The sequence below is a fragment of the Prionailurus viverrinus genome, chromosome F1, assembly GCF_022837055.1.
Source record: "Prionailurus viverrinus isolate Anna chromosome F1, UM_Priviv_1.0, whole genome shotgun sequence".
Taxonomy (NCBI): Eukaryota; Metazoa; Chordata; class Mammalia; order Carnivora; family Felidae; genus Prionailurus; species Prionailurus viverrinus.
In genome coordinates, this window is record NC_062577.1 from 61,107,240 (window position 1) to 61,122,572 (window position 15,333).

Here is a 15,333-nt window from a genome sequence, read left to right on the forward strand (position 1 = left end):
ACGTTGTCTCTCTCTCTCTCTCTCTCTCTCTCTCTCTCTCTCTCTCTCTCAAAAATGAGTAAACGTTAAAAAAAACAAATTTTTTTTTAAAAAAGAGAGAAGGAAAACAGTTTTATCACACTGCCCTTAACTAAGTGAATATTGGTGCAAGTTATATAAAAAGAATGTATGGAAGTTCATGTGAAAAGAAAGAAAAAGCTACTTAAGTCATGAAACAATCATTTTTTAAATCAATCCCCTTTGCTTTTTTTTCTCTTATTTGAATCTACACATCATGAAACTAAGCAACCTCATACTTTCAGCAACCAAAAACATCCTTAAACTTTGTTGGCATAAGTAAATTAAACAACAAAGCCTACCTGAGTGCTATAGTAGTTTTTAAACATATAATAGTTTTTAAACATATAATAGTGGACGTGACCTACTTCGGAGATGCTTCTCTCAGTCTTCAGCCAAAAAAGTCAAATACTTTTTACAGCCTAAGAATTCTATCTGGTTGCAAACTTAACAGGCCTATTTTATGTAAAGTGAAACATATCTATACCTCTCTATTCTGGCTTTTCAATGACTTCTCATGGAAAAATCTACTAATGTGTGAAAGAAAAATGACACAATTTTAAAGGTAGAAAGGGCCCTCAGAAACCATCTAATCCAACCCCTTCACATGATACTAGAAATACCATGGAACTGAAAGACTGAATGCCTTGTGGAAGGTAAGAATGGTATAAAATGAGAACCATATATCCCTGAACCTTTCAAATTTACGACAGTGTTTCTTGATGGTTTTAGCTGTAGAGGCTGTAAAAGACTATCAGTTGCTTTGGCAACCGCCCAATATTTAAAGCCAATTTAGGGGCTCCTGGGTGGCTCAGTCAGTTGGGTGACCAACTCTTGATTTAGGCTCAGGTGATGATCTCACAGTTCATGAGTTCAAGCCCCACGTCGGGGTCTGCACTGACAGCATGAAGCCTGCTTGGGATTCTTTCTCCCTCTCCCTCTCTCTGCCCATCCCCCTCTTGCTCTGTCTCAAAAATAAATAAATTTTTAAAAACAAATAAAGCCAATGTAATCAAGAGACCAAATTCTAATTTTTTTTAATGTTTATTTATCTTCAAGAGAGAGAGAAAGGATCTGAAGCAGGCTCTGTGCTGACAGCAGAAAGCCCAATATGAGGCTTGAACTCACGAGCTGTGAGATCATGACCTGAGCTGAAGTCAGATGCTTAACCAACTGAGCCACCAAGGCACCACCAAGAGACCACATTCTAAAACACCTCACAAAGTAAGCAAAGCCATTAAAATTTCATGTACTGAGGGCACATTGGAATTCTCTCTCCCCTTCTTTCTGCCCCTCCCTGACTCATGCTCTCTCTCTCAAAATAAATAGCTTAAAAAAAAGTTCACATACTGATTTTTAAAAATCTATCCTGGGGGCACCTGGGTGGCTCGGTCAGTTAAGCGTCTGACTTAAGCGTGAGCACGAGCTCACGGTTCATGAGTTCGAGCCCCACACCGGCTCTGTGCTAACAGCTCAGAGCCTGGAGCCTGCTTCAGATTCTGTGTCTCCTCTCTCTCTCTGCCCCTCCCCTACTCACACTCTGTCTGTCTGTCTGTCTCTCTCTCTCTCTCTCTCAAAAAAAAACAAAAAAAAAATTGTTTTAATCAATTCTATATCCTACTCTCTTCTACTTATTCATACTAAAACAACTGCTAAATTATTCTTTGAGAAATGTCTGAGAAACTCACTAAGTAAGCACTACGTATTTTTATACTCAGGTTAATAAGGGCTTAAAACGTAAGTAACAAATCTCCAACCTCACTGATGTACATATAAAATCACTCTGTTCACTTTCCAAGTGAACAGCACCTCATCCATTAAAGAATAAGACAAAATAAGAGCTCCATGGGCCAACGTACTATGTATGAACACAAAAAAGACCAAAAAAAAAATACTTTTGAGGATTCAACGTGCTCTGATAGCTTTTATACAGACTTCTAAGGATGTGTCTGAGTTTGAGAGCTTTCTACACTAAGGATACATAACTTTTAAAAAGGAAGTTAGTAAGTTCTACTTGAGTGGACCCACGACTCACGTACACCCTTTAACATCATCATTTCCCTTATGCAGCAAAGTATCTATAGAAGCCAAAAAGTAGGCAGTGAACTGACTTTTCCAAGTCACCCAACCCTGGGGCCAAAGTAAACTTAGAACACAGGTCTTCTCACGCCAAGATCGATGCAATTTCTACAATCCTGAATTTACTGGGTAAAAAATGGCTGCTGATTTTCATACTTAACACTAAGTTATTTAAACTTTAAATCACTGGCCTAAACCTGTCATCCCGAAACCATCTTGCAGTGATTAAAGATTAAATATCACGTTACTCAGTCATTCCCCTCTAGTGAATACTTACGTAAGTTTCCTTTGTCGTGTCCAACTGCAGGCCATCAGTGTCTGTGAAATAGCCAAATTCAGCAAACAGAGTAGAATCTTCGCACAAAAGAATAGAGATTAACTGTCAGTTCAACGTTTCAACAAAAGAACTAAGCGCTGTAACCCAGCTCTGTTGGGGTCCTCATCAGCCATTACTATTACTGATAAACTCTAGCCGTGTGAATGACAACCAATTCAAAGCTGTTTCTAATTTATGTGTTGTTCCCGCATAATTATTATCTTGCGATCGAAGTCCTTACACCAGGGATTAACAAGTTTTATGTCGGGTCACAATGGACTAAATGGTAGTAACTTTCTGGAACATTACTAACACGGATTCTGAGGCCACAGCTGGACTCAGCATGAAAACGCACTGTGGCTGATCAGCAGCGACGGTAAGAGAGGACTACGGCAGCGGCAGCGTATGTACTATGTATCTGTCATCCAAGCCTTAAGTGGCGGGGGCAACCAACTTTCTATCTAAACAATCAAGGACTCACTTGTCTAAACCGTTAAATTTATTTCAGCAAATCTAACTAATTCTAATTTCCTAGTAAGATTTCATCATAGGGGCGCCTGTCTGATTCAGTCAGTGGAGCATGTGACTCTTGCTCTTGGGGTCATGAGTTCAAGCCCCATATGGGGTGTAGAGATTACTTAAAAACAAAATCTTTTTTTAAAAGACTGCAATAAATTAAAAAAGATTTCATTATAAGCCAAGCAACTTATGGACATAGAAAATATTCTTCAATAAACGAAGTTGCAACTTCTTATAGACAAAGGTCAAGGCGCTGACAAGGCCAAAGGCAGCTGATTACCACACAACCTGTCAAGTGTCCACTTTCTCTAACATTTTTGGAATCTCAAGAACTTCAGTTTTCCAAATCGCAGTTTGCTTTTATACCCCCTAGGGGGCGCCTGGGTGGCTCAGTTAGTTAAGTGTTCAACTCTTGATTTCAGCTCAGGTCATGATCTCACGGTTCATGGGATACAGCGCCACATCAGGCTCTGTGATGCAGCTTGGGATTCTCTTTTCTCCCTCTTTCCCTCCTCTGCTTGCATGCTCCCTCTCTCACTCTCTCTCTCTCTCTCATTATAAATAAACTGAAAAAATTCAAAACAAAAACAAACTTATCCTCCCCAGTATCATGCCACTGAAACTGCTCTGGGGATTTCCTCACTTATAACATGTACAGGAGCAACACTGCCCGTCTGTCATTAACTCGGCCAATGACACAATCGTTTCACCAACCTACACCCAAATAATGCCTAGCAACAAATTTTGTGTGTAGTGATAGTGAAAGGTTATTCGCACAACTCTCACAAAAGGACTGCCTCGCACTCAGCGGCAGAGCGGCAAACACAGAAGTAGGTAACTGTGGCCGTGAGCCTTACACGGCGCTTGAAACCCTGGAAAGAGTCCTCTCTACCTGCCGTCTCTCATTTTCCTCTCCCACTCTTTCTGGAGGCTACATTAACCAAGCTCCTCTCCCACACACAAATGGTTATTAACGTCACCAATGATCTCCATATTGCTAAATTCAACGGCAGGTTTAAGGTCATCGTCTTGACCTATCGGCAACATTTGACAGAGTTGATGCTTTCATATTAACTGAAACATCTGCTTCACTTGGCTTCCAAATCACCACAATCACCTGGTTTTCCTTCCACTTCACTGCTTGACCCTACCTTGCCGGTTCCTCCTCATCTCCTAGTGTGAAATTGTCCCTGGGGGCTTAGCATAAACTCTTCCATCTATTCCGCTCCCTCTGTGATCTCAGCTGAGTTCACGGCTTTAAATGGAGTCTACATGCCAAGGATTCCCAAATATACATGTCCAGCCCATACGTCAAGATGCATGTACACACACAATACACCTCTTGGGTCATCTCCTCTTGGAGGTCTCAAACTTAGCACATCCAAGACTTAGTTCCTGATCACCACCACCACCACCCCACCCCACCCCCCCCACCCCCACCCCCCACCCCCCCCGCCAAATCCCCTATTGCTTTGTCCTCATCTCAGTCAACGACAATTCAATTCTCCTGGGAGCTCAAGTCAAAAACCCTGCTCGGAGTCACTGTTCAGCTTCTCTTCTTCACTCTCCATATTCAAACCGCCAGCAACTCCCATCAGTTCTGTCTTAAAACTGTATACCCATAATCTGGCTTCCTACCTTTCCTTCCCATTCTTCCTTCCCCTCCCATCTTTCCTCTTCTTCTGTACCCTTCCCAACACTGAGATATCAGCTTCTGAGGAAGCAGGGCAACGAGCGTGATGGGGCTCTATGTGTCATCATCTGTGGCAACGTGCCCGGCGTCCAAGGAAATGGGATGGTGTGACAGAGGGGGCGGCCCAGTGTCGGTGGCAGCATGCTGGGGCTGCCAAGGAAATGGGGCAGGAGGTGGGAGAACAAAGAGGCAGATGGAAGAGGCAGCCTGAGTGTTTAAGAGAATGACGACACTGAACAAATACCTTCATCACCTGAACAAGTGATCAAATACATCTAAAATAACCAGGGCCAGGTTTCTCACTATCTAAGAAAGAATTCACAAACATGGAAAGGAAAGAGCCTTAAAGAACCCTAAGATGTTGGACTGGCAGGGGAAGTATTAGTATGAACCCATGTCTAAAACATCTATGTACACAGAAGACTTGCAGATGTTTTTATACGTGTGTGTGCACGCGCGCACATACACACACATTTCCTAGTTCTGTGGGCTGAAAGTCAGAACAGTGATATCTCAGTAGCAATGAACATACTGTGTGCTCAGATCTTGGACGCTAAATGCCATCCTCCACTAAATGGAAGTCCACTAAAGGGCTCCTTGGAGAAATGGCTGATGCCAAAGCTGAAGCAGGGAAAGTGCAAGATAAGAATGGAAGATGCTGTGATGCCAGAAAATAAGGAAACTCTCAGAGAATGATTGGAGTAAGTCAAAAGAGTAAAAGAGCTAATACGAATGGACTCCCGCTGGTCAAACTGGGGAAAATGTGAGCACCAAAATAAAAAGGGAGTATCAGATTTTAACCCACTGAATCAAAGAGAGGAGTCATAATGAAATAAATACATATATATACACGCATACATACCTAGAGAAAGTCCTTACTTACACTGCAATGTCAATTAGTAAATGCAGACAAAACCACCATTTGGCTGACACAGGCAGGGACTAGGGCTGGCAGGTGGAGGTTTAACAAGGAAAAGGAGATTGGTGTCACGGCCGATTAGCTCCCCCAAAACAGCAATCAAATACAAAAGGGAAAGTAGTGACTTTACAGCGGTGAAACCCGGCAGACACCAACTTGACCATGTGATCAAGGAGAACTTCGCCTTGGGACAAGTCAACATGGTGGGCCTCCAAATGTGATTCACTGAGAAGAGCACAGCATCACTCTCCCGGCATTCCTGCCATGGGTGCATGACCTGATTCTGGTGATGAGGAACGGCGGACAGACCCAGGTTTAGAGTCCTCTTAGAGAATAGAAAACCTGTAGTCTTTAAGACTGTCAAGGACACAAGAGACAGAAAAAGACTAAAAAACCATTATGGACTGGAGGACATTAAGGAGACCTGACAAGTAAAAGTGATGTGTGTTTACAGGTAGGATCCCAGTCAAGAAAGGAAAAAGCCATTATTAAGACAGACGGCAGGGTGCCTGTGTGGCTCAGTTGGTTAAGCGTCTGACTTTGGCTCAGGTCAGGATCTCACGGTTCGTGGGTTCGAGCCCTGCATTGGGCTCTGTCCTGACAGTTCAGAGCCTGCCACCTGCTTCGGATTCTGGGTCTCCCCGCCTCTCTCTCTCTCTGCCCCTCTCCCACTTGTGCATGCTCTCTCTCTCTCTCTCTCTCAAAAATAAATAAACATTAAAAAAATTTTTTTTAAAAAGACAGATGGCAAAATCTGAATGGCGTCCGTGAGATGGATGATAATGTGGCAATGTTTATTTCCTGACTGGAAGGAGTACGTGGTAGTAATACAGGAGGTATATCCTTGTTTTGCGAGGAGGGGATACACACTGTAGCCTTTAAAGATAATGGGTCAACACATCTCTCTCTCGTTCTTTCTAGGGAAAGAAATGGGGCAAACACAGTAAAATTTAACAGAGTCTGTGTGAAGGGCATGCAAAAGTTCTTTGTACTGTTTTTACAATTTTTCTTTAAGTTTGAAACTATCTGAAAACTAAAATCTAAACAAAAAATACGTGTGTATTCAGAAGTATACGTAAGTATATTTGTATATCTTATGTACATTTATCTTATGTATATTTATGTAATATATTATTTGTATACTTATGTGTTCATAAATATATACAAGTATATTTGTACATACGTAAGTATATTTGCACATCTCCATAATCCAACCACTCCCATACCTGCACGCTACCACAATTCACCTGCATTGCTGTAACAGCCTCCAAATGGTCTCCCTGCTTCCGCCCTGGCCCCACCCTTCAGGCCATTCTCAACAGCACAGCTAAAGCGAGATTAAAAACAGGATATTACTGGGAATCCGGAGTTTTACAGAAGAAAAGAAATACAAGTGTATAACGTAAGAAGGTGAGCAAGAACCCTGTGGTACTGGCTTTGAACTGTGGGTATTGGTACGAATCCATGCTGTTTAAAAAAAAATACCTGTTTCCTTGTTCTTAGGAGGTACATGATGAAGTGTTTATGAGTTTCATATTATCTGTAGCCTACTTTCAGATGATGAAAGAAGAGGGAAGTGTGGGTAATAAAGAATGTTCACAGTTGGTAAATCTAGATAAGGGAAATACAAGGCATCACTAGAGCAACCTTTTAATTTTCTGTAGTTTTTGAACAAAAACTTTTCTGTGGTTTAAAAAAAAAATGTTGCAAGTAGGGTGATAAATACATTCGTATACCTACAGAATATCCCTGTAGTATCCCTAAGAAAGTGCTGGTCACCTCTAAGGAATCTCTAAAATCCACTGCCCATTCCTACATCCTTTTCACCAATCCCACACGACCAGCAGTTAGATGTCCCTTCACAGTAGTAAACTATGGTAGCTATGACCTCGACTTTGACCTCTTAGGTATTCATTTACTTCTTGTAAGTTTAGCAAGATGACAAACGGCCACCTGGCGTCACATAATGGAAATCAGGGATGACATCAGTAAGAACAGCTTTGGTGGTGTGGCGGAGCCTGGCTGCGGTGAGAGCAAGAGACGAGGAGAAACCGGAGTCGGTGGACATGTTTTGTTTTGTTTTCTTAAGAATTCTGCCGTAACATAAAGAAAAATGCAGAAGCGGCTAGAGGGGAAGTAACCTCTAAAGAGAGTTTGGAGGGGTTTTTTCTTTACTCTAAATGGGAGCAACAACTCTGTTTACTGACTAGCACAGATGATCTAGCACAGAGGGAAATGAAGAAGGCAACAGAGGGAAGAAGGCTTGAGCAAGGCTCTTGGCTAAAGAGGAGGGATCTACAGCACACGGGAGAAGCCATTCGTTCTCAACGAGAGAAGAGAAGGCAAGTATGCTGGCAGGTGGGTAGATGAGTTAGTGGGAGATTCTGGAAGTTCTCTTCTGATTCAAGGGAGGGGCAGGGGGTGACAGAGGTTCGAAGAGAGAAGACACTTCATAAAAACAAACATCTAAGTGGAGAATGAGAGGACCAGGCAGATCCGATCAGCCAGCCGACGGCCTCGAGGCCTGGTTCAGCTTACTAAGCCAGTTAGATTTAACCGAGGTTGTGGTTCACCAGAGAGACAGGGAGAGAGAACGAACTACAAAACAAGACACAGACCAGGGTATGGAGGGTATGAGCAAGGGAGCGGTTACGACTGCCCATGGAACTGAACCGGGTAAGGGGGAAGTGACGACAGAGAGGAAACGGGGGACAGTGAAAAGATGGCGTGTCCGTAGGGTCGCAGGAACTGGTGGAGTGCCACGGGGAGTGAGCTGGTAAGACAGGAGGTGGTGGTCGGAGCGCGGGGTGTTGAAACGGAGACGGTTCTCAGTGCTGACAAGGTTTCGGCCTATGATGGGGGAGCAAATGGCTGAGACAGGGTGGAAGGCAAGATCCCTGGTGGAGAGGAGGCCCAGAAATGAGAGCTCAGGGTATCTGAAGTACCTCCTCTGAGAATCTGAAATCATCCAAGGAAGGAATATTCGAGAAGAGTGACAGTGAGCGAGGAGCTAAAATTTCTCAACAAGGGAGGGAGGGAGAATAAACTCGGAAGCAGCAGATGCCTGACTGTGACAGAGACAGAGGACGGCATATTGTGACACGAGATTTAAACGGGATTTATCTCAGGGAGGATGAAAGGAGAGCTAGCCGAAAGCAGCAGTGAAAACCAAGGTGCTTATCCCACCTTTAGAGGCCCGAATGGCAAAAAGGTTTTGAGAATGAAAATGGCAGCCATTCCCCAAGCCTTCAGAGAAAGCAGCTGTAACCAAGGGGAGGGTCAGGCTGCGGTCAGTGCCGGAAAGCCAACTTTCACAGAGGAGACTGAAGACGTAAAAGAAACCACAGAAGCAGATAGAAGCTTCTGGTCTTGGTACATGCACCTTACATGCGGCAAAGAGGTGGTTTCTGCACAAAGCCCAGACACGGAGGGAAAGAAGAGAAGGAGGGGACATGCAAGTGACAAGCATATGAAGAAATGCGCCACATCGAATGGGATCAGGCAGCTGAGCATTAAAACGAGATACCACACCCACCTACTAGAATGGCTAAAATCCAAAACACCGGCCACATCAAATGCTGTGGAGGACCAGGAACATTCATTCACTGCTAGTGGGAGAGCAAAACAGGTACAGCCGCTTCGGAAGGTTCCTCCAAAACTAAATGTGCTCTTACCGTGTGATCCCAGCAATTGTGCCTCTTGGTATTTACCCAAATGATTTGAAAACTTGTCCACACAAAAAGCTGTGTGTGAACATATAACTGCCGATATGTGAAAGCAACCAAGATGTCCTTCAGTAGGTAAATGGATAAGCAAACTGTGCTATGGACTGAATTGCGTCCCCCCAAAATTTGTATCTTGAAGCCACACCTCCCAGTGTGACTATGTCCGGAGAGAGACAAGGTGGCCTTTAAGGGGTAATCAAGATTAAATGACAATATAAGAGAGAAGAGCAGGGCCCTAATCTGATAGGACTGTGGCCTTCTAGGAAGAGGGAGAGAGATCCTTCCCCACCCCCTTTCTCTCTTGCCCTTCTCTCTTCTCCCCTCTCCCTCTCTTTTGCCTCTCGTGCCCCTGCCTTGTGAAGATGCAGTGAAACGGCGGCCATCCACAAGCCAGAAAGAGAGCCCTCACCGGAACGTGACCTTACTGGCACCTGATCTCAGACTTCCAGCCTCCAGAACCGTCAGTAAATAAATTTCTGTTGTTTAAGCCACCCAGTCTATGGTAGTTTGTTACGGCAGGCTGAGCGACTAACACACGGTAGTACGTCCATACAGTGGAATATTACTCAGTGCTTAAAAGACAAAAAAAAAAAAAGAGCTTCCAAGTCATGAAAAATTATAGGTCTTAAATGCATGTTGCTAAGTGGAGGAAGCTACAGACTGTATGATTCCAACTATATGACATTCTGAAAAGGCAAAACTGGGGAGATGGTGAAAAGATCAGTGGTTGCCTGGGGCTTGGGAGGGAGGAAGAAACGAATAGGTGGAGTACGGGGGATTTTTTAGGTACATGAAGCTATTCTGTAGGACACTGTACATGCATGACATTAGGCATCTGTCAAAACCCACAAAATGTACAACACAGAGGGAATCTTAATGTAAACCACGGACTTTCGTTAATAATATTGGATCAATACTGGCTCATCAATTGTAACAAATTCACTCCACTAACGCAAGATGTTGCCAATATGGAAAATGGCGGTGGGGGTGTATATAGAACTCTGTGTACTATCTGCTCAGTTATTTTGTAAATGTAAAACTGTACCCCCAAAAAGCCTATTAAGCATTAAAAATAATTATGTGAAATTCAGATTTCGTGTCCATAAATAAAAAGTTGTATGGAAGCACAGTGATAACTCATTTACACGTTCAGTTTACATTGCCCCTGGCTGCTTTTGCACCATTAACAGCAGAGCTGAGTAGTTGCAACAGAGACCACAAGACCACAAAGACTAAAATACTTACTATCTGGACCTTTACAGAAAATAAATGTTGGCAAACCCCTGCTCTAAATTCCATTACCCAGGTTAAAGGGAAAAAGCACATGCCACCATAGGCAGTTCTGAGCGAACCACTTTATTATTCAAAGTTGTTAGGGTCACAAGTTCTAATCACATAAGCTGAATTTAAAAATTTAACTGGCCACCTTCTAATATTAAAAAAAAAAATCAAATAAATCAGTGAGGTATCTGAATACTCAAAATGGCAACTCCCAGAAAAAGAATGCACAGTCTACTGAAAAACCCCAGCAGACAACAGCGTTTCACTTTAGTGCCTGCAAAATCCACTCCACTTACTGAACCCCTAATGAATCAGAATTGAAGTGTTCAACTAAGAGAAGACCGTTAACAGTGTGAAAAGAGAAGCCTGGAAAACAATGGGAAATGCGCACATTCAGGGAGGGACAGGGCAGGATACCTGAGTTGAGTCAGTGAACCGACTACAAAGAATTGAACGCTCTGTAAAAGAACACTAGGACTGGGAGTCAATTTATCAGATCAATCACCACAATGCAGGCTGGAAAGAGAAAATAACGCAATGAGGAAGAGCCCCACAGTTATAGTTTAAGAGATATCACAAAAATATAATAGCTAGCTGAGAAAAACCATAACTACCTGATATTCTAGATTTATTAATAACTGATGGAGGGGCTGGATCTTGGGAAGAATCAAATCTGTAGAAATAATTTAGGAAAAGCATTCTGGAATAGTGACTAAGAGCACAGGCTTTGGAGGTAAACAAACCTCCTGATCCTGCTTGCTCCCCTCACTTGCTACAACACTGAACATTCGCACGCTCTCTCTCAGCCTGTTTTTTCATCTGTGAGTTAATAATACCTCCTCCTTATGCTGTAGGGAGGATTAAAGAAGTCAATGCATGTTAAGAGCCTAGCAGGACACCTGACACAAATGAAGGGCTAGATAAATGGTAATTATCCCTATTACCACTATATTTGGCTCAGGAAAACACACTTGGAATCGACAGTCTCAAGTTTCTTCCAGCAGCTCCTAGGAAATCTACCCAAGGACTGAAATAAAGCTCCCACTGCACATAATCTAAGAGGAGTTCTGTCCTTAGAAAATCAAATGAGGACTTCAGTTCAATACATAGAATTGAGATTACGCTCTTGCTACCGAGAATGGTGGCCCAAGGAGGAAAGATGAAGATCAGTCTGGATTCCCCCCGGATTCCCCCCAAATTCCAAAGTAGGTGAAAGGCGTAGGCTCACTACAGGGCCCACTCAGAGACCTAACGCAATCCCAAATTCTCGCTGGAGCCGGAGAACAGCATTAGTCCTATGTCCCAAAACGAAGAGAAGAATACAAGTTTCCTCTAAACACCTAGATGACAAAGTTTCCCCACCGTCATTCCCACTGCATTCCATTCCACTCTTCCCGATCACAAAACCAAACCAAAGACACACGAAACAACTTCAAAACAAATTGGCGCTGTTTCTGAAGGGCAGTCAGGATTACATCCACTTTTAAGCGTTAGGTCTAGGCAGTCAGGGACCCAAGGTCAGGTGCTTTGGTTCTCTGCCAAGATGGACATCAAGTCTAGACCAACAATGGCAGCTGCGACATGAAGATCTTTGCATACATTCCCCTTCTGTCACACAAACACGTACAGACACACTCCACGGCAATCACCGCCCACATCCCACACGGAGAAAACAGCTTCCAGCCTTTTTGGTGATCCCAGCCATCCTGCCCTCTGCTTCTTACCGACGCCCTTTCCGCTCCCACATCCTGACCCCCTGGTACTTTCCCAGCGCAAATGGCGAAAAACGATAACAATTCCAATCAGGCAACATTTTACGCTGCCGGGTGCCAGGGCAGAAACCGCCCGGTTCTGCTAGACTCTTCCAGGCAGGTCCACGGACGGAAGCGACGAGTTAGCCCCGGCTCCCGGGGCAGAGTTCGCCCACACCTGTCTCCACAAGTGGGCGGAAGGAGGGAGGAAGAACCCCGCGGCCAGCGCTGGCACGTTCTCGGCCGCCACTCACCCCAATCCTCGTTCGCTCGGTGAGAAAGGCCCGGGCTAAGAGGCGACTCCATGGTGCCGGCAACGCCAGCCGGCTCTCGCACACCCCACGCTCCCGCGGCCTGGAACTCGGTGACTAACAGCTCGGACGGCGGCGGCAGGCGGACAAAATACCCCGTCCCGGCGCGGGGACGGTGGCCGAGCGAAGTCAAACTTACGCCCGCTGCCCGGGGAGCTTGCGCAAATCAGAAAGGAGAAACGTCAGAGACCGAGCTCCTTTTCAGCGGATCTCCGAGTAACTATTTCCCTTTGGGAGTTTGCGGCACTTTCTGTCCCGCTGTTTTAAGGAAAAAAAGAAAAAAAGGCACATAAGCCCTACTTTCGTTAAATAAAATGTATCGATAATAGTCAAAATGAAAAGTAAAAGCCCCTTCTGGATAGACCGGCTCGTTCCTCGCATATCCTTGTTAATACCACCGTGTAGCTATCTCAGAACAAAGGCAGAGACCCATAAAGTAAATGTGATTTAATTTTTTTGCAATCGCTGGCCGTCATTGTAAAAATTCTGCGTACACACGAGTGTGTGAAAGAAAAACTCAACTCTTGTGCCGCGTTCGTTAGACCCGCCTCCCTTCACGGGCACAGTACCCGAGGTAAACAACAGCACGTCCGTCGTACTTCCAGAAAGCCCCCTTCTATTTAAACAAATTTAAGCAAGGCAAACATAAAAGAGGGAACTCCTCGTCCTCACACCTATCTCCTAGATACGCGTTTCTAACGCACAGTACTTCGTAGTGGAAATCCGAGCGACCTTACCCTACAACCTAGAATAAGGTAGATTCGTAATCTTTTTATTGCTGGAACCGGAGAGTCGGGTTTGTTCCGAAGCAATTCACATCACGAACTGCCACTGAGAGGTTGGATTGAGATTGACGGAACAATTTCAAGAACGCTACGTAATAGAACTCCTTCCTACAGCGTTTCAGCCGCGAGTTGTTTCAAATACCCTAAGAACCCGGATCCCTCTAGGACCGAGTGGAATCCTTCCCATGGTTACTAAACCAAACAAACGCTTCCCAGAATCCAGCGAACTCCTCGTGGCTGCGGGGTTACTACAGATTGCATAATCCACAGTCTTCAATACAGTCCTGGGACCCCAAACCGGAAACATTTTCCCGAAATGATTCCTTGTGTCATGAGGTAACTAAACAGTTTTCATGGATAGTGGAATAAATGTCGCTTCTATTCAAAAACGGACCATAAAAAGAAAGCCCTAAAATAAAACCACCAAGAGTCTTTTATTCTGCATCCACCAGATACCTTGGTCTTTTTTTTTTTTTTTTTAATCACCATGACTGAACTCCAGCCATTTTTTTTTCAAAGTTTTTATTTTTATCCGAAAAGCGCAGATGACAATGACACAAGCATTTGCGTCCCTATCACCAAAAATTAACAAATATTAACATTTTCTATTTTTCTTTCAGATTTTTCATACTGTAAGAAATTAAACATGACAGATAAAGCCCAACTCTGCTTCTCTCCTGCTTCTTCCCCCCCCCCCCACATAGGCAACTTCTATTATGAATTTTATGGGAATCAAGTCCATTTTTATTTTTACTTGTCTCATGTTTAAATATGTTTGTAGATACATATATTTAGTGTTGTGTTGGGTTTTTAAATTTACATAAATGTATCATACTCCTGTTCTCCAAGTCACTTTTCTTATTCAACATTACTTTTTGATGATCTATTCATGTTTGAACTGTTATGTGGTATTTCCTTGAAAAAATCTATATATCACAATTTCATTTTTCATTTCTCTACTAACGGACATTTGGATTGTTTTAAATTTTTACTGTTACATACATCCTTCTATGAGTCTCTTCATGCATATATGCAAAAATGTCTTTAAGATATATGCTGGGTCATAGAGTATGAATGTTAATATCTGCCAAATTATACCAATTTACGTCCTTTCTACCAGTGATGAGCTCTTTACTCCTCCACATTCTCACCAACACTAGATATGGTCACTTTCACATTTTTTGCCCCGTGAAGGGTGTGACTAGAATTTACATTTCCCTGACAATTAAATATGGGGTAGATCTTTTCGCGTTTATTAAACCTTATTTCCTCTTCTGTGAATTGCCTATTCTTATAAAATTTGCTATTGTATTTTCTTTCTCTCAATGGTATGCACGTCTTTAGCTAGCCTACTCTATTCATTTAACTGGTATATATGTTGCCAATACCTTCTCTTAAGTTTACACTTGTTTTTTTGTTTATGGGGTTTTTGTCTTTAGGTTTCAACTTCAATGTAGTCAAATTTGCCAATCTTCTGTTTATGATCTGTGCTATTTGTAACTTGCTTAAGAAATCCTTCCCTCTCCTCAGGTCACAGAGATGTTTTAAATTTTCTTTCCATAGTTTTATAGTTTTGTTTTTCACATTCTTTTTTTTTTCTCCTTATTTGGTTATTGCTGGGGTGTAGTAGCACTATTGATTTTTATACAGCAATCCTGTATCCAAAAACCTTGCTGGATGGGGCGCCTGGGTGGCCGTCGGTTAAGCATCCGACTTCGGTTAAGCATCTGACTTCAGCTCACGTCATAATCTCATAGCTCATGAGTTCAAGCCCCGCATTGGGCTCTGTGCTGACAGCTCAGAGCCTGGAGCCTGCTTCCGATTCTGTGTCTCCCTCTCTCTCTGCCCCTCCCCTCTTCACGCTCTCTCTTCCTCTCTCTCTCTCTCTCTCTCTCAA

The 15,333-nt window shown here is 43.4% G+C and overlaps 1 protein-coding gene across 4 annotated transcripts in view; it reads right to left on the minus strand.

Annotated features, from left to right (window-relative positions):
- ATF6 (activating transcription factor 6) overlaps positions 1 to 13,535 on the minus strand; it is a 199,461-nt gene extending 185,926 nt beyond the window's left edge. For 2 of the 4 annotated variants that reach the window (XM_047839838.1, XM_047839837.1), the window contains exons 1-3: positions 13,389 to 13,531; positions 12,595 to 12,909; positions 2,414 to 2,490 (exon numbers count right to left, since the gene is read on the minus strand). In XM_047839838.1, the coding sequence (XP_047695794.1) occupies positions 2,414 to 2,490; positions 12,595 to 12,646 (129 nt within the window). In that variant the 5' untranslated portion in view covers positions 12,647 to 12,909; positions 13,389 to 13,531. Of the gene's footprint in view, positions 1 to 2,413; positions 2,491 to 12,594; positions 12,910 to 13,388 lie in introns of all 4 variants that reach the window. The other 2 variants (XM_047839839.1, XM_047839840.1) reach the window with 2 other exon arrangements.
- Positions 13,536 to 15,333: the final 1,798 nt, after the last annotated feature.